The sequence below is a fragment of the Dermacentor variabilis genome, chromosome 2 (genome assembly GCF_050947875.1).
Source record: "Dermacentor variabilis isolate Ectoservices chromosome 2, ASM5094787v1, whole genome shotgun sequence".
Taxonomy (NCBI): Eukaryota; Metazoa; Arthropoda; class Arachnida; order Ixodida; family Ixodidae; genus Dermacentor; species Dermacentor variabilis.
In genome coordinates this window covers 3,770,894-3,796,644 of record NC_134569.1, presented here as the reverse complement: position 1 = coordinate 3,796,644, position 25,751 = coordinate 3,770,894, and the positions used below count along the sequence as shown (strand labels likewise).

Sequence of the window (25,751 nt, the reverse complement as noted above, 5' to 3'; positions counted from 1 at the left end):
TTCCAATCAGACATCACGCGATTTGTTAAATCGTGCGATACGTGCCAGAGGACTTTTCCCAAACATCTAATAGGTCGAATACCATTGGGAAATACTCCCGTCATTGATACCCCGTTTAAGAGAGTTGCCATTGACATTGTGGGACCATTAACTCCCATGTCAGAGAAAGGGAATAAGTACGTTCTGACAATGGTCGATATGGCAACGCGGTATCCTGACGCTGTGGCACTGCCAAGCATTGAAACAGAAAAAATAGCTGAGGCACTTCTAGAGATGTTCTCTCGTGTGGGAGTCCCACAGGAGATAATCAGTGACAGAGGCACATCATTCTCGTCACGCCTGATGAAGGAGCTAAGCCGTCTTCTCTCTTTTACGCAGTTGCCAACAACTCCATATCATCCGATGGCAAATGGCCTGGTGGAGAGGTTCAATGGCACCCTTAAACATATGATAAGACGAATGTGTCAAGAGAGCCCGAAAAAATGGGACCGTTACTTGGCACCCTTGCTTTTTGCTTATCGCGAAGTCCCTCAGTCAAGCCTGGGTTTTTCACCCTTCGACTTGTTGTATGGCCGTTATGTCAGAGGACCCATGGCGATATTGAAAGAATTATGGACAGGTCATCATATTGATGATGACGCAAAAACCTCATACGGGTATGTAGTTGAGTTACGGACGCGTCTTGAAGACACTTGTCGTTTGGCCAAGGAGGAGCTTCAAAAAGCTAAACTTTTACAGAAGAAACACTATGACCGGAAGGCCAGACCACGTCATTTAGCCGTTGGAGACAAGGTTTTGCTACTGCTGCCTTCGGACAACAACAAATTGATTCTTACGTGGAGAGGGCCATTCACTGTACTTGAGAGGAAAAATGACGTCGATTACGTTATTGACCTCGGGACAAGGACGACACTATTTCATGTAAATCTACTGAAGAAGTATGAAGAACGGGTACCTACATCACCGCCGTTACCGAAAGCGTCAGCTGCTTGTCAGACTGATGACACCGAAAATGACAATCGACATGCGTACCGTTTCAAGGAAAAGAAGCGGCGGCCGACGCGAGTCTGTTGGAATCGCTCTCTCAGGGTGTTTTAAACATGGTGTCTCAACATGGTGTTGTAATAGCAAGCACTTCAAACCGGGGCAACTTTAATATTGAACAACATTTCCTGGCATGTTGGTTTTGTGGATTTTTTTTTTCACCCTCTATGGTGGTGTTGTGTCTTGTTAAGGTAGTCATCATGCTGAGTGTGCGGTGCTCGGAACTCTAGTGTTGTAGTAATTTTTATGTGTACTCTTACATACCGAGTGTGCGGTGCTCGACACTGTAGTGTTGTAGTAATTTTTATGTGTACTCAGACGTACCGAGTGTGCGGTGCTCGGATATGCGGTGCAGTGGCTATACTCTTGTGGTGTGTGTGTGCTACGGTGGACCAGCAGCTATCGAGTACCCTTAAGTTCTTTGAACGAAAGAGCTTTCTTAAGTAGGGGGTGATTGTGAAGAAGTGCGCACAAACTACCGAGCGCAAGAGCAGACGACATTGCGGCCGTCCTCAACAAGAGAAAAAGAAAGACGAGGGAGGCTCGTGCAGTGGATGAGAAGGGTCTCGCGCAACGGAGATCGTTGGAACACCGGCGCGACTAGGGCCACCGGGCCCACGGAACCCACATCTACCGGTGAGGTTCACCTGACCAAGCGTCCGTCTTCGGGACAGGGAGCGCCTCGGGTCGTTGCACGGCACGAGACCCCGGAACGGCCTGCTGCAGCCTCGAACCCGCATCTACGCGCGAGGTTCGGGAGAGTGAGCGTCCGTCGTCGAGACGAGGAGCGCCTCGGGGCCTCGGGCCTTGCACGAGGCCCCAGGTCGGCCTGCCGGCATCTTGGAACCCGCTTCTACGCGCGAGGTTCGAGTGACCGGGCGACCGAGTGGCCGGTTCTCGTCTACGGAGCTGTGGGCCGTCCACCTTTTCCTGCCCGTGCTGCTGCGTCTGCTCTACCACGCCGGTCGTCCTCATACCAGCGAGTGCTCCACCGCAAGGACTCAACGTCTCACCACACTCCGGCCTTCAACCGCAACCTCGTGAGACTATATTTGTCTTGCTTACGAACAGCCTGACATGCGTGGTTCTAGTTGAAGGTATTCTTCGCGATTATGTGCCGTCTAATATAATTGTCGTGTGTTTGCTAATCATGCACCGTCTCCTCCATCTTCTTCGCGTCACACGCTTTGCAACGTGACGATCCTAACAACATCACACCTATGTCGAAATGCTTGTTGTGTACCACTAGGCGTGCCATCACGGGGGTGAAGACAGCAATGTGTGATTTTATCTGTTCTCGAAAGACGCAGAAGATGCGCATTATGGAGTGACTTGGATAAGAAACTTCCCATTGGGAAAAGGTGATGACTGATACTGTACCGACTGGAAGTGTGGAAGTGTGGAAGATGTGGAAGTGCTCGGCAACCTGCGCTTCAGTGACCATAGGATGGTAAGAACTCGAATTAGCCTAGACCTGAGGAGGGAACGGAAGAAACTGGCACATTGGAAGCCGATCAATGAGTTAGCGGCAAGAGGGAAAATAGAGGAATTCTGGATCAAGCTACAGAACAGGTATTCGGCTTTAGCTCAGGAAGAGGATCTTAGTGTTGAAGCAATAAACGACAATCTTGTGGGCATCATTAAGGAGCGTGCAATAGAAGTCGGCGGTAACTCCGTTAGACAGGACACCAGTAAGCTATCGCAGGAGACGAAAAATCTGACCAAGAAACGCCAATGTATGAAAGCCTCTAACCCTACAGCTAGGATAAAACTGGCAGAACTTTCGAAGTTAATCAACAAGCGTAAGACAGCTGACATAAGGAACTATAATATGGATAGAATTGAACATGCTTTCAGGAACGGAGGAAGCCTAAAAGCAGTGAAGAAGAAACTAGGAATAGTCAAGAATAACATGTATGAGTTAAGAGACAAAGACGGCAATATTATTACTAATATTGATCAGATAGTTCAAGTGGCTGAGGAGTCTTACAGAGATTTATACAGCACCAGTGGCACTTACGACGATAATGGAAGAGAGAATAGCCTAGAGGAATTCGAAATCCCACAGGTAACGACAGAAGAAGTAAAGAAAGCCTTAGGAGCTATGCAAAGGGGGAAGGCAGCTGGGGAGGGTCAGGTAACAGCAGATTTGTTGAAGGATGGTGGTCAGATTGTTCTAGAGAAACTGGCCACCCTGTATACGCACTGCATCATAACCTCGAGCGTACCGGAATCTTGGAAGAACGCTAATATAATCCTAATCCATAAGAAAGGGGACGCCAAAGAATTGAAAAATTATAGACCGATCAGCTTATTGTCCGTTGCCTACAAAGTATTTACTAAGGTAATCGCAAATATAATCAGGAACACCTTAGACATCTGTCAAGCAAATGACCAGGCAGGATTCCGTATAGGCTACTCAACAATAGACCATATTCACACTATCACTCAGGTCATAGAGAAATGTGCGTAATATAACGAGCCCTTACATATAGCTTTAATTGATTACAAGCAACCGTTTGATTTAGTCGAAACCTCAGCAGTCATGCAGGCATTACGGAATCAGGGTGTATACCAGCCGTGTGTAAAAATACTGAAAGATATCTATAGCGGCTCCACAGCCACCGTAGTCCTCCATAAAGAAGGCAACAAAATCCTAATAAAGAATGGCGTCACGCAGGGAGATACGATGTCTGCAATGCTATTCACAGCATGTTTACAGGAGGTATTCAGAGGCCTGGATTAGGAAGAATTAGGGATAAGAGGTAATGGAGAATACCTAAGTAAATTGCGATTTGCTAATGATATTACCTTGCGTAGTATCTCAGGGGACGAACTGTACTGCTTGCTCACTGATCTGGACAGGCAAAGCAGAAGGGCAGGTTTAAAGATTAATCTGCACAAAATTAAAGTAATGTTTAACAGTCTTGGAGAGAGAAGAACAGTTTACGATATGTAGTGAGGTACTGGAAGTGATAAGGGAATACAGCGCAGTCATCGGCAAAGCTTTGTCCTGGACTAAACGTTTGCTACCTTTTTGGCAGGTTCTGCAAGCTGTGAAACAGTATCAGCTGGAAAACCGCTCCTATCTTGAACGGCTATCATCTTCGCAACTGTTTCTGTTGACTGATCTACGCCATGCGGATCCAGGGGAAGCTGCAGTTTCGACGTAGCAAGCCATCCTTGACTTCATTGGCTCTGGACCTGCTAATAATGTCCCCCTGGCGTCGATCACCGATTATTTAAAGGCCGTCAACTTTGTGGAACATTGCAGTCAGCGGCAAACCTTTGTCGTGGACTGAACGTTTGCTTCGTTTTTGGCAGGTGAGCGTTTATTACGCCTCTTGTAATTCATCACTTTTCGGGTTTTCCCGCTGACTGCACCATGTCTTCTTTGTGTACTTCTTGCTGAAAAGGCATAACGAAAGACGGGCAATTTATGAGTTGTTCTACCTGTGAGGGCGAATTGAACCTGGGGAAAAACTGCTCATCAGTTACTGATAATGCCTACAAGAAGATGGGTGCAGTAACACGTGAAACGTGGAAGTGTCCTTCAGGCAAGGTCGATTCGGTTAAGCAACCAGACGTAGCATCCAACCCAGGTGATGGTTCATTCTCGCAGCAACTATCTGCTCTGAATAAGAAACTAGATTCTTTGACTACAACTGTTTCAGCACTGATGATGAAAATTGAAGAACTATTGTTGGTCAAGGAAACTAGTGAAAAGTTTGCTTCAGCAGTCGAGGACATAGAGTCCGCTATTGATTTCCTTTCGTCACGGTATGACTCGGTGCTTGCTACAGTGGCCACTAATCAGACTGAGCTTGCAGACCTTCGATCACACGTTCAATCGCTCCCTTCAACAGTATTTTCCCAGAGACAGGTGATTGACAGGATGAGTGGGTAGATTAATGACCTCGAACAACACAGTAGATGTAACTTCGAGATTCACGGCCTTCCCGTCAAATCTGATGAAAACTTACGCTCTTTCTCACGTACCTTAGTAGGCAAGCTAAACATAACCGATTTTCAAGCAGCATATATCTCGGCAGTGCATCGGCTGCCATGCAGAGGCGACTATATTTCACCAATTCTAGTGCAAACCCACTAAATTTATGTTAAGCAGAAATGGCCCGGGGCCCGGAAGGGCCTTCCTGATTTGGTGCAAGACGATCAGTCTCATCGGCTGTTTTTGAACAATAACCTGTCTTGGGTTAATCGGAAGTTGTTCCGACTAGCAAGGTGTCGTGGCCAAGAAAAATGTTTTCAGTTCAACTGGGCCAAAAATGGGAAGGTCCTTGTAAAACAGTCCGAAGGCACACCTCTCATTCGTATCAACAAGCATTCAGATCTTTAAAAACTAACATAACCATGTCTGACATTGGTTTCGTGAAGTGTTCCGATTTTTCTGAAGTCCGGTAGTTCTTTCAGAATCACACAGGCAATTCATTTCAGTTTACTGATGTTAATATTCGCAGTATACGGAAACACAGGGACCATTTTTGTGCGCTAACTCACTCTTTTCATTCAAGTTTTGACGTTGTTGCTTTCACGGAAGTGAACGTTTCGTCAGATGTGTTATCACATTTCACGCTGCCAGGTTACCAGTTAGATTCTTACACTCGACTAGAATGAACAGGAGGAGGAATCGCAGTTTTTGTTAAAGATTCTTGGTCTGTTTCTAAAATTAGTATTCCTTTTACTCAAGGAGATGTAGTTGCGCTCTCCCTAAGTACACCTTGGTTGTCGTTGGTTCTTCACATAATTTACCGCCCTCGGTGTTGTAACGGTCGAATCTTTTTAGTCGAGCTTGATTATGCAATATCACCGCTTTCTCGTGAAGAACACGTGTGCATTATCGGTGATATGAATATCGATATTCTACGCCCCAATGCTCCAACGGTTGCAGATTATCTTGACATTTATCAAAGTAGGGACTAGAGACTAAAATCCACAGTCCTACGCGTGAGGAATACTTATCTTGGCAGCTGGTCTCGTCTTGCATAGATCACATAAACGTCGTTCTGAAAACCTGTTGGCGCGGTCTGCTGTGGTTGAAATCAAGCTTGCAGACTACTATTTTATCTGCTGCTCGTTAACGGATGGTGTCAACCACCCTGCACCTTTGCGCAGCCAGCAAAAGCTATCAGTACTTGATTATAGGCGTCTTGATGAAAGAATAGAAAAGTACGATTGGGATTCTTTTATTTACAGTGTGTCCCCTGCAGACTCATATGACAGATTCGTCGAGGTTTTTCGTTCACACAAAGCCGAATCCTCACGCATCGTGGTCGTTGAAGGGAAGCTGAAGAGTCTGTCGAATTCAATAAGACGGTCATATACGGATGCGGGAACCTTATAAACCATGAAGGTAAAATTTTGGGGAGGATTTTTCACTTAGGAGCGACGCAATCGTCGGTTAAAATTGCGCTGTAGCTCCGGTCCCCGTCGAGCGCCGCGCGCTGCTGCTGACGCTGACGATGCGAGCGGAGACGGGAAACCGCGGCTTAGTGACGTCAACACTGGTGTTCCGCTCCTTCGCAGTCTCCGCGACCGTGCCTTGCCGGGCTTATTTCTGCGTGCGTGCCGTCCTAATCTGCTTCGCTCGACCCTACATTCCTTTATTTGTGTGTATATAGGAGTGGTAGTTGACGTGCGCAGCATCAATTGAACTTGCAGGCCGATCATGCCGGCGTTCTGTGCAGCCTACGCTTACACGAACACCAGCGGCCGCGACGACGTTCCGATGTTCCATTAGTTCCTGCAAGACAACAAGCTTTGAGCTAAGTGGGGGGCTGCTGTGAAGCGAAACAACTTCAAGCGCTCAAGAACAACAGTGTTGTGCTCTAACCACTTCCGTGACGATTACTACCGGAGTTTATCAATAATGCGTGCTTTGGTTTCTCCTAAAAAAGTAGTTAGCACGCTGAACGGAAGGCGCATGTTTATCGCCCACCCTTGACGCAGGTTTCATCGCCAAGCGCCGTGAATTTTTTATTCGCACGTGTGTTGTGAAACAGCCTGCATGTAGCTACCATAACGTAGTGCAAGCGTAAATTTTGCATGTGCTGGAAAGCCTGCTCACGCCAAGCCGCTGCGCTCGCCCTTCTCTCGCACACATAAGAAACCGACCATCTCACGTAGCCGACGGAATTCGCCGGTTACGAGTAGCGTGCGGATGGCGCGCTGATGAAGGTTCTATACTACACGTGCTACAACAGGCGGTACACTTTTCCCGCGTTTAAACCGCCTGTGTAGATTGCCGACAGCTTTGGGGCAGCGCCCAAATGCTGAAGATCGCATCACCGCTTACGTTCTACGAGGAGGCATGCAGGAACATAACACTACAGTTGTTTGCCCGGAAACGTACTCACTGGAACGCTGAATGCAGCTTAGCAAAAAACATACTCGCCAAAGAACATTTCCAACACAAGGAGCTGCTAACACTTCGCCTTCGTTCGCGTGGAAAGCAGTGCTTGCACCAGCATTTTTTGCTTCTTAGAGAGGCCGGCTCTTCGCAATCGGCTCGTACATATAGGGAGTAAAGTATAAACCCCTTACAAGTGATCTTGCACGCGACAGCGCCAGCGCTACAAGCGAGGCGATGGCTTTCGCGTTCACTGGTCGTCTGCAAGCCGAACTCCACGCGAGCGACGGTTTTGAGCGACGACTTCCCGGTATGAGGGCAGCAATATACGCGACGAAACTAGCGTGATGCATGCTTTATCAATTTAAGTTGATGTATTTTACTGAAGAAGAAGCACAAAATATTTCTGAAGGTCTCGCACTAGGTTCTTAGTTTTCAAATCATCGCAATGCCGCTGCGCCCGAGCCCGAAAATGAAAAATATATATAATCCTATGTCGAAATGCTTGTTGTGTACCACTAGGCGTGCCATCACGGGGGTGAAGACAGCAATGTGTGATTTTATCTGTTCTCGAAAGACGCAGAAGATGCGCATTATGGAGTGACTTGGATAAGAAACTTCCCATTGGGAAAAGGTGATGACTGATACTGTACCGACTAGACTAGAAATCAAATAAACTTCACACTGTGTTAACCGTGGCACCATACAAGATGTGGAAGTGCTCGGCTACCTGCGCTTCAGTGACCATAGGATGGTAAGAACTCGAATTAGCCTAGACCTGAGGAGGGAACGGAAGAAACTGGCACATTGGAAGCCGATCAATGAGTTAGCGGCAAGAGGGAAAATAGAGGAATTCTGGATCAAGCTACAGAACAGGTATTCGGCTTTAGCTCAGGAAGAGGATCTTAGTGTTGAAGCAATAAACGACAATCTTGTGGGCATCATTAAGGAGCATGCAATAGAAGTCGGCGGTAACTCCGTTAGACAGGACACCAGTAAGCTATCGCAGGAGACGAAAAATCTGACCAAGAAACGCCAATGTATGAAAGCCTCTAACCCTACAGCTAGGATAAAACTGGCAGAACTTTCGAAGTTAATCAACAAGCGTAAGACAGCTGACATACGGAACTATAATATGGATAGAATTGAACATGCTTTCAGGAACGGAGGAAGCCTAAAAGCAGTGAAGAAGAAACTAGGAATAGTCAAGAATAACATGTATGAGTTAAGAGACAAAGACGGCAATATTATTACTAATATTGATCAGATAGTTCAAGTGGCTGAGGAGTCTTACAGAGATTTATACAGCACCAGTGGCACTTACGACGATAATGGAAGAGAGAATAGCCTAGAGGAATTCGAAATCCCACAGGTAACGCCAGAAGAAGTAAAGAAAGCCTTAGGAGCTATGCAAAGGGGGAAGGCAGCTGGGGAGGACCAGGTAACAGCAGATTTGTTGAAGGATGGTGGTCAGATTGTTCTAGAGAAACTGGCCACCCTGTATACGCAATGCATCATAACCTCGAGCGTACCGGAATCTTGGAAGAACGCTAACATAATCCTAATTCATAAGAAAGAGGACGCCAAAGACTTGAAAAATTATAGACCGATCAGCTTACTGTCAGTTGCCTACAAAGTATTTACTAAGATAATCGCAAATAGAATCAGGAACACTTCAGACTTCTGCCAAGCGAAGGACCAGGCAGGATTTCGTAAAGGATACTCAACAATAGACCATATTCACACTGTCAATCAGGTGATAGAGAAATGTGCGGAATATAACCAACCCTTATATATAGCTTTCATTGATTACGAGAAAGCGTTTGATTCTGTCGAAACCTCAGCAGTCATGGAGGCATTACGGAACCAGGGTGTAGAAGAGCCCTATGTAAACATACTGAAAGATCTCTATAGCGGCTCCACAGCCACCGTAGTCCTCCATAATGAAAGCAACAAAATCCCAATAAAGAAAGGTGTCAGGCAGGGAGATACGATCTCTCCAATGCTATTCACAGCATGCTTACAGGAGGTATTCAGAGACCTGGATTGGGAAGAATTTGGGATAAAAGTTAATGGAGAATACCTTAGTAACTTGCGATTCGCTAATGATATTGCCTTGCTTAGTAACTCAGGGGACCAATTGCAATGCATGCTCACTGACCTGGATAGTCAAAGCAGAATAGTGGGTCTAAAAATTAATCTGCAGAAAACTAAAGCAATGTTTAACAGTCTTGGAAGAGAAGAGCAATTTACAATAGGTAGCGAGGCACTGGAAGTGGTAAGGAAATACATCTACTTAGGGCAGGTAGTGACGGCGGATCCGGATCATGAGACGTAAATAATCAGAATAATAAGAATGGGCTGGGGTGTGTTTGGCAGGCATCCTCAGATCATGAACCGCAGGTTGCCATTATCCCTCAAGAGAAAAGTGTATAACAGCTGTGTCTTACCGGTACTCGCCTACGGGGCAGAAACCTGGAGGCTTACGAAAAGGGTTCTACTCAAATTGAGGACGACGCAACGAGCTACGGAAAGAAGAATGATAGGTGTAACGTTAAGGGATAAGAAAAGAGCAGATTGTGAGAGGGAACAAACGCGAGTTAATGACATCTTAGTTGAAATCAAGAAAAAGAAATGGGCATGGGCAGGACATGTAATAAGAAGAGGAGATAACCGATGGTCATTAAGGGTTACGGACTGGATTCCAAGGGAAGGGAAGCGTAGCAGGGGGCGGCAGAAAGTTAGGTGGGCGGATGAGATCAAGAAGTTTGCAGGGACGACATGGCCACAATTAGTACATGACCGCGGTTGTTGAAGCATGGGAGAGGCCTTTGCCCTGCAGTGGGCGTAACCAGGCTGATGTTGATGATTTATTTGCATACTTCTTCCTCTCTTCATTGTAACTGTGTACCAGTAAGATGTGCGCATTCGGTCAAATATCATGGCCTGATCTTCGACATTGATCTCTCTTAGAACTCACACCTTTCTTTTGTTTCCCAAACATTTCGTTATGTATCTTGTGTCCTGTATAATATTAGATATTTATGCGTTTTTCTGTCCGTAAATGTGTTACAGACGCTCTAGCCTATAGTGTGCTTAGATGCGGAATCACTGTTTATGGTCTCTGCACGGTTCGCTGGCAGCGCATGGTGAATTCGCTTCCGCGTTCACTTTTAACAAATATTGCCTATGACCTGCCCATTGGTAATAGCATTGATATTTTTACAAGATTAAAGCTTTCAAGTTTTACTGTTTTGTTAACAGAAACTATTGTGCTTAAACATTTCTGGTACAGTCAATTCAACATTCCATATGTTCCTGCACGTGATTTAACACCAGAATACCGTTACTGCATTCCTCGCTCTTCAACCCGGTACGGAAAGCGCACACGTCAATACTATGTACCTGCCTGTTTTAATTCTATGCCAGCTAGTTTATTCCGCGTGAGAACAAAATACACCAAGAAAAAATTTTGCGGTATGTCTCTCCGCATTGCTTCCTGCCCCATAATTATTTAATCTAGTGTTATTGTCTAAATTTCGCATTACTGTCATCTCATTTGATGTTGTAATACTTATGTCTCTATATTTGTCTCTCTGTATTGTTAAAATTTCTCATTTTTTTGTCGAATTAGTTGAAACATCTCTATTTTCCTTTGTTTTGCTAATGTTCACTGTCTTCCAGGCGCTGCCACTCAAGCCCTGGGTGAGGCTTTGGAATGCCTCATTTTGGTGCGCGATAATTGATATGAATAAAAGTACTATCTATCTAACTATCTATCTGCTTAGTACTCACGACCAGTACCAGTACTCCCTACGGGGCAAAGACCTGGAGACTTAAGAAAGGGTTCTACTTAAATTGAGGACGACGCAGCGAGCTATGGAAAGAATAATGATGGGTGTAACGTTAAGGGTGGATAAGAAGAGAGCAGATTGGGTGACGGAACAAACGCGAGTTAATGACATCTTTGTTGAAATCAAGAAAAATAAATGGGCATTGGCAGGGCATGCAATGAGGAGGGAAGATAACCGATGGTCATTAAGGGTTACGGACTGGATTCCAAGAGAAGAAAATTATAGCAGGGGGCGGCAGAAAGTTAGGTGGGCGCATGAGTTTAAGAAGATTGCAGGGACTGCATGGTCATAATGAGCAAATCATCGGGGTAGTACAGACTTTCCGGAACAGTGAAGCCGCCCTTCCGGTGGCCGCTGCTATAAAGCCAAGCCGGCATCAACGCACCGCCACAAGGGCAGCAGCGACAGCGAAAAGTGCAAGTTTCAATCGTCTCTTATTTGTATGCAGGTTAGTACTAACACTATTGTGTTTTCTTCTCATTTTGTAATACTTCTCCGCAGTCACTGCTGCTGCCCTGATTGCAACATTTTTATCGATAATGCCGCCCTGTTCCGAAATAGTTTTTTCTTAGAATTATTCTACTTGCTAAGTATATAATTCTCAGCGTTGATCCTGTTTGCTACACCTACCACATGCAATATGTCGATTAAAGAGGCCGACCTTCTCAAATTCAAAGATGAAATAAGGCAAGCGCTTAAAGTGTTTCACGAATCACTAGAGAGGGATTTGCGCAATGACATCAGGGATTTGAAAGCTGAACAAAGGAATCTTGTGCAGAGCCTTGACTTTGCTCACAGCAGTATTAATGAACTAAAGCAAAAACAGGAATCAGAAATCTTGAAGAAAGAATGTTTTGCAACAGAAAAGGAAGCCCTCCGCAAAATATGTCTAGCAGCAGAAAGTAAATTTCAACATCCTGAAGATCGAATCGCGTCTTCAGAGCAGTACTCGCGAAGGGCAAACATCGAAATTTAAGGCGTCATTCAGAAAGAAAATGAATGCGTGACAGATTTGCTTGTTATGATTGGCAGTACTGTGAAAACCGATAACAGTAAGTTACATTGAAGCCTGCCATCGAGTGGCCACAAGAAAGGCTGATAAGACCAAAAGTATTGTCGTGCAGTTCAAGACGCGCACAAAACGGGATGCTGTCTTGAAGAAAGCCAAGAAAGCACGGCTGACAAATGACGACCTCTGCCTTGACAATAAAGCACCTGTTTTTTGTAAAGGAGCACCTCTGTCCCGCGCTCAAAAAACTACTTGCGATGACTGTAAAAAAGAAACACGAACACAAATGGAAGTCAGTTTGGGCATACAGCGGCAAAATCTACGCAAAGCAATCGGATGGCAGCTCTGCCGTGCTTATAGCACATGGAAATGATCTTTAAAGGATATTTTGTCAGTCGGAATAGGAGTTGTTTCCGATAATAACGCAGATTAACTAGCACGTCATGGATGCTTCTATGAAGTACCAAGAATTCATTCTTTCTAAACATGTTGAACCTCCTGCAAAATCCTGCGAATCTCTTCTGCATAATAATGCACGGTCTGTGAGTGGAAAAGATGTTCTTACCTCATTTCTGGATGAATTTGGGTTTAAATTTAGTATCGTGATGTTGTCAGAGACGTGGTATCACGACGGATGTAATATGTTAAGATTACCAGGTCATAAGAACGAAGCAAATCATGATAAAGGCGGCTTTTCGTTGTAATCAATTTGAGGTGTTCTCTGTTTATCCATGGTTTTCTCGTTTTCTTGATGACTTAATTGCGATCAATGGGAAGTGGTTTGCGTACTTGTCGATAAAGATTTTAATAAATTCCCCATATGCATCATTCGGATTTGTTTTGTTCAGAACCGTTGACCAATCACAGGCCAATAAATCTTGTTTCAACATTTCCAAAGTGTCCTGCGTGATGTATTCAATTATAATGGGTTCTTTTAGCTCCCTTGTTGAGAGCAGTTCGTCTGATAGGTCATAACTACAGGGCAATAGTCACTTATGTCAGAAGTTAGTGTACCACAGGTATGAACATTGGTATTAATATTTGTCAAAATAAAGTCGAGTGCGGAATGAGTAGTGACTGTAACTCGTGTAGATCTTTTGATTAGGTTCAGAAAACCAGAGGAATGCAACACAGTGTTAAATTGTCGAGTAGTGCTGGCATCGTCAAGTATATTTATGTTAAAATCGCCACCGCAGACAAGGCGGCAGTTGTCGCTGCATACATAGTCCAACAATGACGCAAAAAATTATATGAAGTGAGGCACGATTTCACAGTTCTTGTGCCCCACAGGCACAAGAACTGTGAAATCGTGCCTCACTTGAGCAAAGCAACCTCCGATTCCAAAATACTCACCGTACAATGCAAAAATGAAACCATCTGTGTTGTATATCGTCCTCCAGCAGGTAACGTAAAATCTTTCATATAATTTTTTGCGTCATTGTTGGACTATGTATGCAGCAACAACTGCCGCCTTGTCTGCGGTGGCGATTTTAACATAAATATACTTGACGATGCCAACACTACTCGACAATTTAACACTGTGTTGCATTCCTCTGGTTTTCTGAACCTAATCAAAAGATCTACACGAGTTACAGTCACTACTCAATCTGCACTCGACTTTATTTTGACAAATATTAATACCAAAGTACATACCTGTGGTACTCTAACTTCTGACATAAGTGACTATTGCCCTGTAGTTATGACCTATCAGACGAACTGCTCTCAACAAGGGAGCTAAAAGAACCCATTATAATTGAATACATCACGCACGACACTTTAGAAATGTTCAAACAAGATTTATAGGCCTGTGATTGGTCAACGGTTCTGAACAAAACCAATCCGAATGATGCATATGGGGAATTTATTAAAATCTTTATCGACAAGTACGCAAACCACTTCCCATTGATCGCAATTCAGTCATCAAAGAAAACGAGAAAACCATGGATAAACAGGGAACACCTCAAATTGATTACAACGAAAAGCCGCCTTTATCATGATTTGCTTCGTTCACGTTCCGAAGCCGCACTGAAGGAATTTAAGAAAACAAGGAATCAAGTAAACGCGGAGATTAAACGTGCGGTGACTGCATATTACCAGAAACTGTTTGCAGATATAAATAGGCAACGACTTGGTGCTGCGTGGAAAGTTATAAACAATGTCCTTGGACGGGATGACTCGCGCTCAATTCCGAGAAAGATAACTATTAATGGCCGTGACTTGCAGATCGCGACATAGCTGAATACTTCAATCATTATTTTGTAAACGCTCCAAGACCGACTAGTACTCCTTTGGATACGCTTACCCTAGCTTATAGCTGTGCTGAAAGCATATTTTTTGCTCCTACAGATGACAATGAAATATACAGCACATTCATGAGCCTAAAAAACAGTAGATCATTGGATACAAACGATTTTCAAATTAAACCTGTTAAGTATGTATTAGAATTGTTAACGTCTGCCCTTGCTCATATTTTTAATCTTGTCCTTGAAACAGGTATACTTCCAACTTCCATGAAACGTGCAAGGGTATCTGCATTGTACAAAGGCGGTGATCACAACCTTGCGTCCAATTACCGTCCCATTTCCGTCCTCCCAGTTTTTTCGAAGGGATTAGAAAAGATTATTTTTCTCGCATTACAAACTTTTATGTTAGCACAGAATTTTCACAAACTCACAGTATGGTTTTAGGAAGGGGTGGTCGACTGAAGCCGCCTTGTTAGCCCTGAAGGAAATAATTTTGGAAAATATTAACAATAATTTACTGACAGCCGGAATTTTCCTTGATTTTAGTAAAGCATTTGACTCCATTGATCACAGTATTCTCATTACTAAGCTTTCATCATATGCAATTCGTGGTGCAGCTTTGGCCTTAGTTATATCCTACTTAGAAAATAGGTACCAGTGCGTGTATATTAACAACCAAAGATCATCATTCTTACCAATTGCATGTGGTGTGCCACAAGGAAGAATAATGGGGCCCCTTTTATTTAATACTTTTATCAATGATATCGTAAATATCGACGCCACAGTAAAATTCGTAATCTATGCTGATGATAGCACCTTACTAATGTCTGGGAGTAATATTAGCACACTAGAGCCAAAATCCAACGATATCCTTACTTATCTATCGCCATGGACTAGATTAAATAAAATCAAAGTAAACCCAACTAAATCCAAAGCAGTTATTTTTCGTGCTCAAAATAAAGCAGTTCCTCCGGTGAATTCATTCATTCTTCAAGACCAGCAGATAGAAATGGTCACCGAGCACAAGGTTCTCGGTGTGTATTTTTCTGCCCATCTAAAATGGGACGCTCATACTGTTTACATCTCCAGAAAACTGTCTGCAGTTACAGGTGTAATCTCACGCTGCCGCACATTTCTTCCCACAAGTGCTAAACCAGAAATGTATTACGCCCTATTTCCTTCTCGCATTAACTATTGTACATTGGTATGGGCAACAACAGCTAAAAGAAATATGAACAAGCTTCTTGTATTGCAGGGGAAAATTATTCGCCTTATCGTTAACATTGAACCAACGTCGAGTGTTAATCTGACAATAGCATCCTTCAATTTGATCCGTGTAGATAATATATATGAATTTTGTTTGTTACAAATAACATACTTTTCTTCCACAGGTATGAGTAATTTTCTGACACATCTTGCTTCCCTTGAATATCGTACACCAATAGTTAACACTCGTTGTGCTGACACTTGGTCCTTACTACAGTTTACAACCGGTTACAAGCTGCAATCCTTGGCTCAGAATGTGCCATTTTTTCTCAATAAACACAAACATACTGCTGGTTTTGGTCAAAAACAACTGCGAGCATACTTTGCGCACATGTAAACCGTATTTTTTCATATGTCGTTTAAGAAAACTTCTGTGTTATTGCTGTACTTGATTTGATGCTGTACTTGACTGCTGTACTTGAGTTGACTTGATGACTAATTCTGTATTGCTATGGTTATGTCGCTCTGTCTGTTGCTGCCATGTAATGGTTTCCTGGGCCTTCGTCAAGCTGTTCCTACAGCTTTTAGCCCAGGTGACCATCCACATACTTTCTGGAGAATAAAATATGATTTGGATTTTTTTATTTGAGTTGGAGAAGTATGGGAGGGGCCTTTGTCCTGTAGTGGGCGTAGCCAGGCTGATGATGACGACGATGATGATGATACTCTACCGGCCTCTTCTAAACACTTCACTCGGGACATTTTTCTTCCCGGCAAACAGAACATTGCTTTCAATTGAGACTTTTAGAGCGTCCGCTATTCCGGCAAACGGGGGCGGTTTGGGTGGATTGCCGGATGTGCAGGGGCATAAACTTGAGTGGCTGGAGTGGTGCAGCCACCTGGTGGCATAGAGTTCACCAGACAAACAGTGAGCTAAAATCGCAGTAATTCACTACATCCTGCTTCGCTGCAAGTGCAAATTTTCGGGAGCGGCGCAATTGCGAACACGATTACGCCGCTGTCATAAATTTACACCAGCAACTATGCAGAATATAATAATTGGCTTTGTGTTTCTGTGGTTGAGCTTGGTTGGTCAATGTGGCCACTCACAATTACGGCTCCACTCAACCGGTAAACCGAGCTTGCCGGAATGCCAGACGCACTAAAATTCTCTAATATCTTGCTGGCGTTTCAAATCGCGGAGTGTGCTTCGTTCAGGCAGACGCTTTAATAAATTATAGTCATGTACGCTTAAGCTTCATTTAGCTTTTTCGTTTGTTGCCTTCTTGCCAACATTGTTAATAAAGCTTTAATCAACAGGAATATTTTCACTAATGTACTTTGTCTGAAAGCACGGTTGCAGGAATGGCACTGCCTCAGAAGGTCTGACATTGATCATGACACATGTTATGACGCGATGCGGAATTTCATAGCATGCTCTAGTTTAGCAGTGAAAGCAGAATATGCTGTTTTCTCCTTCAGCACATGGAGTTGTCCGTTCATTTACTCGCAAGAAATTTCGAAGCACCAGCAAACAGTGCTCATTCCAGCTTTGGAGCATTTGACCTGCGCATAGCGCCGCTTGCTTGCTTTCCGCCGCAGTGCACACACCTAAAGTCCATTACAACTGGTTCATTGCATTTCTAATTCATGCGTTTACGATAAGTGACTATGCCCCCCCCCCACAAAAAAAAAGAAAAAGGAAAGAACCTTCGCAATGTTGTGGAAGTCTATTGGAGGGAACTAAGCTTTGTCCGATTGGTTGTTATTCACTCCTCGCATTTCACTAGGGTTTGACAATTTCTACGGGCGGTGGGCGTCTGCTGTGTTCGCTGGCCCGAGCCCTACCTCGAACACTCCGTACTGCAAGCATGAATAAGCAGCAGTCATCTGATGCATGCGACCTGATCACACGTATCATCTAAATTTGAAATGAAAGGTGCGGCCCCGACTCACAGACGGGTCTCATTTGCTTTTATACCAAGAAACACTGAACAGGTAACGTTAGAGCATTTACCCTCAGTGCAAAATAACCATAGTTAGCTTCTGAAAGCTGGTCAGACGTTACTGATTATAGATTGTGTGCTGCTATATGAGGTATACTACAACACGGGTCGCAGTGCGGAGTTGCCCAATAAGCTCGAAAACAGTCAAGTGTTGTACCTGTACCAGTGGAGCAACGCCGCGAACGAGTGCTGGCACCTTTCGGAGGTGCGCTACGCACAAACTCCATTTTTTTAAACCTCTGGCTCGCTTCAAAGGTTCTTTTTCTTTAGAAAGATATGGTGTGGTTCGCTGGCAAGGCAAGACGTTGGCTCGCAAAGCGCCATCATTTTCGCGGTTTTGCCTCTGAAATCTTTGAGACAGATTAAAGTATGGTAATCGGCAGCAAGGGATCTTTTGGCTTCGACGAAACACCTCGATTCAACGCCACAAAAGAGAAACGCGTGGGCGCATGCTTCAAGCAAAAGAGCCGCCGTGGACTTAGATGTCGTAGCCATCTTTGAATATTTGGACAGTGTTGCCAGCATAAGTAACGGATTCTGGAGTTGCCAATAGCAAAGTGTCTGTGTAGCGTCAGCCATGCGCGTACTTTTTAACGCAGAAAGGTTATTCGACACATCAACGTCTAGGGGATCGTGCCCGGAATAAAAGCGACTTTTATGAAAACGTGCACAGAATCATTGAGCGGAGTTATCTTTCATAGTAACATTTATGCTGATCCTACACACAGTGTGAATAAACATTATGCGAAGCACTGTGCGCTTAACTGGCCTGGCGCCAATTTGGTTTTCCATACAGTGTTACCAGATGGCGCACTCTTTCCTTCTAATACGACAAACAATGGCACCATGACGATGACGGTGACGGAACAAGGCATTTACTGAGCTCCAGCGTTGAAGCGTTACAGTGTGTTTCCTTACAACGTGAGCCGATCCTGCAGGTAGTGCACATAGTAAAGACGCCCAGACGTGAGGGTGTTGCAGTGGTACAAAATGTCGCAAGCTGCGGAAGAATCAGAAAAGTTGGCGCACTCTCACGCTTGGGAAGCAAATTGGTTTTGTTTGATGCTATGCAGGCGCCAACCTTATGTTAGGTTGCACGTGTGACGCTTGGTAACTTTGGTAGTCTGCCATGCCATGCACCCGTCTGTGGTCTAATAAGAAAGGTGTGGTCCAATAAGTAGGGCAGGTGGTTGCACTAGGGTCCGTATAGTTCAACTGCCACATTCAGAAATGTGTTTTTATGTGAACATGCCTCAGAGGAAGCGACACAGAAACCTGCTATCGTGATTGCGTGTAGCGCGCAGAGGCTGATGGGAGCGTATGGCCAATGCAGCTAAAGTTTTTGACGTGGTGGTGCACACGAACGAAAGTAGTGCCAGGATAGCGGAGGTTCGGAGCCACCAATTGCTTCCACGCGCGAATTGTACAACCCACGTCTGAAGGCGTGGTTTGTACATTTGTGCATTTTCACCGTCGGATAACGGCGAAAATGCATGCTGCTGGCCGAGCGCTGCCGAGGAGAGAAAGAACGCCCTGCCGCTTCCTCGTCGCCGGTCACGATGCAGCCGACCTTGTTCACCGAACACACGCTTGAGAGCAGCACACCACCACAGCGGAGACGCTCCGTCACGTGGATTTTTTCGTATTTCGCAGGCCTTCTTTGCAACCCGGAAAAAAGGACTACGTAAGGCGCATCGTCAAGTGAACAACTCGATCGGTGGTTTCTAAAGGTGCTCTACAAATATACTATCAGACTTGGGGTCCTCAGCCAATCATTAAAAATTTCGGTAATTAAACTTAATTATGGAGTTACTTTTAAATTATTGGCTCAAGTTATGTGGGACACCACATATATATATATATATATATATATATATATATATATATATATATATATATATATATATATATATATATATTGTCTTGTGCAGTTCGTGTTTCTGTTTCGGCTATATATATTCCGCCTGTCTTAGCCTGGTTACCACGCTAAGGCTGAAGAAACGATAACCAGCTGCACAAGATGGCGGAATTGCACACGACAGGCTATGAAAGCTTGCCCGCGTTTGGCGGCAAGAACATCGGCGGCGTGAAAATTTACGTGGGACGATCGGTCAGGCGCCCATGTTCGCCGCCAGGAAATAAAGCATCGCTTGTCGATAAGTAATCAAAATGCCGAATTACCAGAGAAAAAAATGGTGCAGGTATGGTTGTCCATGCCGTTGTTTGCAGATATATTTGCTGGCGTTTAGTGAACTTAATCCTTGTGTCCTGTGAAGACCAGTGCGTAGATCAAGGGTATGTGGCGCATACATGGACCATAATAATATAGCCGTAAATTAGGCGTGCATGTGGCTTTGTAGTGTTGGTATGAACCGAATCTACCATGACTACGTAGCATTTTATTTTCCGTGCTAGCTGTCGCGTTCTGGATAATTAGCGCGATCATTGCAGTTCGTTTTAATACCTGCTACGAAGAAGCCGGCTTACCTTGCGCTGTGCAGGTATACGGTGCGACCCATCTGGCGCGCGCGAATGATTGCACGACGCTCCCTCGAATGTGCCGGGTGAAAGCGCCGCGTACACGATGGCCCGCGTGCACTGTGCGCACCTAATCGTAAAGTCGCCTTTCCATCCTAGCGCCACTCTTCCGTGGCTTGTTCTACTGTCTTCGCATTTTGTTCCGCTTCAAAGTATCTGGTGTATAAGCGCAAAAATTCGAAGGCGTAGTTCACCAGCTTTCGATAAAAGCCCAGAATGCGTTGGAGGTCGCCGCGTTGGAGGTCGCCTTACCTGTGCGAGGTGAGTACGACCGCCATTCCGGAGTGGTTCATGATGTCAGCCAGTGCAGCGAATATACGCGTCTTGGCGACTACGTCCACGCCGGCAGTGGGCTCGTCGAGGAACACCAGTCGGGGCAGACCTATTAGCGCGGCGGCTATCGACAGCTTCCGCTTGCCGCCGCCGCTGTGCATGCATGACAAAATGGACAAGAGTTGCGCAGGCCGGGGATAGAGCTGTATGTGGCATACGGACATATAAACACTGCAATAACGGCAGGCTGGCCACATCAGGGCGTTTTAAAGCGTTTTTTTTTTAATTTGGAAGCACTAGGTAGGAATGAAAGTGGACTCCTGTGATGTCTGCACCCGGAAACCTCGCCCCTAGCACCAGGCAAGTGGTCATTATGAGTAATTGTTTCTATTTTAGGTAACTCAAGTGCATATTATATCTAGGTGGGATAAGGGGGAGATGGCGCTTCACAACTAGCATGAAATTTTCTATGCTCTCCGGAGGCTATGTTTAGATGCGCACAGGCTGTTGCTGCAATTTCCAGGCACATCTGTTGTTGTCGAACGTCTCCTGTGAGAAGACTCCAGCTTCTCGACTTGTATGCAGGTTGTCTGCTAAAGCTTCCTAGGGAAACAGTTCTTAAGACGTGGATATTAACGCGGTATCGTTAAGGGCCCCGCGTCGTAGAAAATCCGGTGTCGGGCGTCGGCACCGTAGCCGGCATTGGCGTGGGCAAAAATTGCCATATATATTTAGGTATATGTGTATCCGCCCTGCCCTGCTATATGACATGCGGTATACCTGGCTTACATTGCCGCACCACTTAAAGTTGCTCATACCTTTTCTTACATTCTTGACAAAATTCCTCGAAATTTCTAGAATGGCAGCCCACAAACAAATATCATGAAACAAATCAGCGACAACGCATGCCTTTTATGTTAAATCATCTCGGACTGAAAGATTAAAAGTGGCAAACAATAACAGAAAGCTGAAAATGACGTTTTCTTTTTTTTTTGCCGCGGCTATGCACTATCTCCTGGATCGGCTCGGGCAAGAGGCCGCGTTTCTACCAGAAAGCTCGCCTTCGTGCATAGCGGTTTGGCGCCAGCGTTACCCGGTAAACATTCCGGTTACATAAGCTGCAGTTGCCTGGATGCGTGAGAAGCAGGCAGGAGACTTTGAATGCTGTGGGTTCCACTCCTAAAGGGGAAGCTTAAGCGTCCTCCAAATTTTAAGCCTCTATTTGTCGTACTGTTGTCGGATCCAGTTGTCGCCCGGAGGACAGCGATGGTGCATGCGTTTTATGCTATCCTCGTCATTGGTAGAGGGGCAGACGCGTCGTCTGCGTAGGCTTACACGAGGGAGCCGTCCCGCTTTTATTTCGATGCTGTGGCAGGCGGTTGTTGATAGGCCTGTATACAGCGTCCCCTGGCAAGACGGCTGCAGTGGCGGCTCGGTGCCCATTTTTTGCAGCACGCAGAAGCGCTATTTCTGCAGTACTTCCACTGACTTTGGTTTCAAGGAAACTATACGTCATTGCCCGACGTGGCGCCAACTTAGGACAACACACGTGTAGCAAACCGACGTGCAGTAACTGCAACATTTTGAACCGTTCTTCGAAAGGCAAGACGGTGTCAGAAGTCACGGTGCTAGTGGTGTCACCACGTGCTGTTACCTAAGCCGTTCTGTTCTTTATTAATAAAGGACCTTCATGACATCGCATCTGGTAATAACGGCAATGAAGGATATCGCACGTGGCTATTTCAGGTACCCAGATCTAGACCACGAGATTTGGAGACATCGGTGAAAAGTGGTCTATAATGTGTGCAAAACCGGGCTATGCCCGTTGCGCAGGTTCTGGCAACTGGCCCAAAACTAGCAAACTCTGCTGCCGCCTACATCTGGGCTTTGCTGGTATAGTTGAGTAGGGCCACATTAATCTCGTTTCGGTTCATGTAGAACGACGATGGGTGGAGGTGGGAAACCGTAGGCATCGAGACGTTCTCCGAGGAATAGGGTGGAGTGAGCAAGAACTGAGCAACAACACAGCGCATGTGTGGTTCGGCATTGTTTAGTTTTCGCGTTGAAATGACACCAAGGGGTCTTCGTACAGTGGTGAGCACCCCTCTCTAGAGCGCGCCGACGGTGCATTGCGGAGCAAGGCAGCGCCACCTAACGTTGCGCTCTGGGTTTGAGTTATGCGTCCCGCGCGCATGCGCGGCAGAAACAGAGGCATGCCTGCTCATCGCTTCCTTGTCCAGCCACCGGCTTGCGAGTTCGTTTCGTGCCGCCAGGGGCGCGCTGCCTGCAATTGTGACGCTGCGACGGCGGCGAGGGCGTCGCCATGCCGCCGTGTTTCACGAGTGTAACGAGACGGCCAGGCAAGCAAGCGCGAGTGATAGCAGATAACCGCGCATTTCTGCACAGGCACCACTCGCCGCGGCCCTAATGTATTTCGGCGTGTATCAGCACTGCGTATTTTGCTAAAAGCGCATTTCGCGTCTTTTCAGACCGCGGCCAACTTGGCTGCTCTGGGGCTTTTTATGCCGCTGCAAGTGTAGCGGAGTACATACTGTACACGGACAAGACGAAAATAGGCACCAAACAACCATATAGGCCCAATTCTCGCACTCTTAGCCTGGTCTGCGCCTGAAACGCGCGATCACCGCTATCACTTGGACGTGCTTCAGAAACGCGCGATCACCCGATATCACTTGCACTTGCTTGCCTAGCCGCCCCGTGATTCGCGCGAAACGCGTTGGTTTTCCCCCGCTGTTACATATCATTCAGCGCGGCTCTGGCGGACTGAAGCAAAAGCACTCAGGCCGAGAAACCACGAGCAGGCACCGCTTTATTTTGGCAGCGCATGCGCACGAGACGCATAGCTCAAACCCAGAGCGTAACGTTAGATGGCGCTGACTTGCTCTGCAGAGCACAGTCGCTGCGCTCCAGACAATGCTGCTCACCACTGTACATTTTTCGCCTGTCTGAGACGCTGGTGTTCGACAAAGGTGCGTAGTCTTCAAGTGCGAAAACGCAGCGTTTCCTTCCGAGCGCAACGCCTTCAGTGGCGGTCGCGTAAAGGTTTTCACAGCGCGCATTTTCGGCGCTTCACGCTTCTTATTCGTGTACAATTAAAGAAGCAGTCATTGCTTTATTCGAATCCGTCAAACTGTTCCACTCGAACAATTGTTAAATTCTTGATAGCGGATTATTTCTGCCTCTACATAAGCTGACGCGGCGCGCGCATGCAATTAAAATAATGTCGGTACGGCTGTGCACCGCTGGACGTGTGTTCCTCGGCTGGCCAACGATTTACGCGCAAGTTGGCCTCCTCCTTTACAACTGAAGCGAGCACAGGTGACAGCGCTGGCAGGTGTCGTTCAGTGTCCGTTATCAGAAGTGGATAAGCAACCGCCAGCGCATATAAGAAGCACGCGCTGTTCCGAATACAGCATTCTCTGTTCCCGAGCTCGTTGGTCTACTTGCTCGTCACGCTGCGCGCGTCACCGTCCGCGCAGTACACAACAGTATACATGCAGTGTGTTGCGAGAGTTGCGTGCAGCTTCCGCTTTTGTGTTGTTCTTAACCTATCGTAGATGATAGCCTAACTCCCTTCGTGAACAACACAAACAAAAGGACACATCGGCATGACAAGCGTAAACTACCAACTATATCAAGCTTATTCCCTGCATCGCGTAAAAATTAAAACAATATTTGCAGTGCGCTTGTGCATACAGAAGGCTAAGCAACACACAAGTAACCAGCAGTGTAATGCAGGAAAGATATCTCGGTGCTGTACAGCGACATTGAGGTGCCACCAATGCACTGTTCATAATCTGATAAGATTTCATTAATCCTGGTTTGTCCTCAATTTTACTTTCTCGCAGTATCATGTCGCTCTTACTCAGCAACATATGTATTTTGCAGCCTTTTGGATGTTTCAGCGGCAACGTTCCAGAACAGCGTTATTCTGAGTTTTGGCTCTTTTTGTTTAAACTAATATATTAACGCTACTGTGCTGACATGTTCCAGCTTAGGGCGTACTATTTATATCGCGAAGTGCACTGGGGTGACCTGATCATCTCTTTACAAAGCTAACTGGCGGCCTTGCAATAACAGTGGTGGTATGAGGGCCGACTTACGCTCGAGCCGCATGCCTGCCGCACGCATGTGGTCGGGCGAACATTCGCAGACTGGTACACATATATCGGTTTTTACTGCATGTGCGAGCCCAGTGTGTGTGCGTGCCTGTGTGTGTGCACAGCAGGTTGCGCAATGTGCAGTTTTCCGCGCGACCACACGCGGGCGGCAAGTGGGTGGTGTCGCTCGAGCGTCAATCGGCCTTTAAATATAACCAGCCCTACGGCCGGGATAGAGCGGTGCAACTGATGCGCGGCGTACTCCGCCATGATCACCCGGGCCAGTTGGTGTAGCGCAAGCTAATTCTCGAACTGTGCTGACGTCACCGCAGGCTATGCATAGTCCAGTATAACCTTTAAAAGGATTAGTTCTAACAGTTTACGAACATATTTGATTAAACATTTTAGCAGCACTTCGTCAACAATTCGCCATCGACTTGGACTAGAACGGTGATTTAAAACAAAGAGCTTGATTCCTGAGTGTGTCATATATCAACATTATTATAAGGTAGACAAATTTATCAAGAAGTTTCAAGTTACTTCCCATTCTAAGTAGTTTTCGGCAAACCGTCAAACTATTGACGTACTGAGCATACATGTCCTTCAGAAAAGAAATATTTTGATAATGTACAGTAAACATTCTTTACACAAAAGTAACGAGCCTTTTAACAGAGCATTAAAGCTATCTAGAGAAAAGTTAAAAAAAGGTATATGTTAACGGTTTATTTAAAGTATTCCTTATACAAACGTAAGTAGAAACCTTTTAACGGTGTATGAACAAATGTTCTTTATACAAAAGTAGGAAGCAAGTATTTTAAAGGTCTATTTAACACATTCTTTTGTACAAAAGTAAGAAAGAACTATTTTGACAAAGTATGAACACATGTTACTAGAATGTAAATGTTAATAGACTGTCAGTAAACCAAATAGAAAGTTGGAACACACTAAGAAAAAGAAAGTACCTCTTACTCTTTTCGGAGAGTCTGGACTCGCCACGTATACGACACACTTTGTGGGAGACACCCGAACTCTCTTTCGGCAGAGAGTCCCGAGACTATCTGTGCTCGATAAAAGGTGGTTACGTCACTCC

General features: G+C 45.5%; 1 protein-coding gene across 1 annotated transcript in view; it reads right to left on the bottom strand.

The window, feature by feature from the left end:
* The window catches only part of LOC142570246 (uncharacterized), a 93,180-nt gene that overhangs the window by 65,242 nt on the left and 2,187 nt on the right, over positions 1–25,751 (bottom strand). Inside the window, exon 2 of the mRNA XM_075678648.1 lies at positions 20,520–20,693. Coding sequence (XP_075534763.1) covers positions 20,520–20,693 — 174 coding nt within the window. The remainder of the gene's footprint in view (positions 1–20,519; positions 20,694–25,751) is intronic.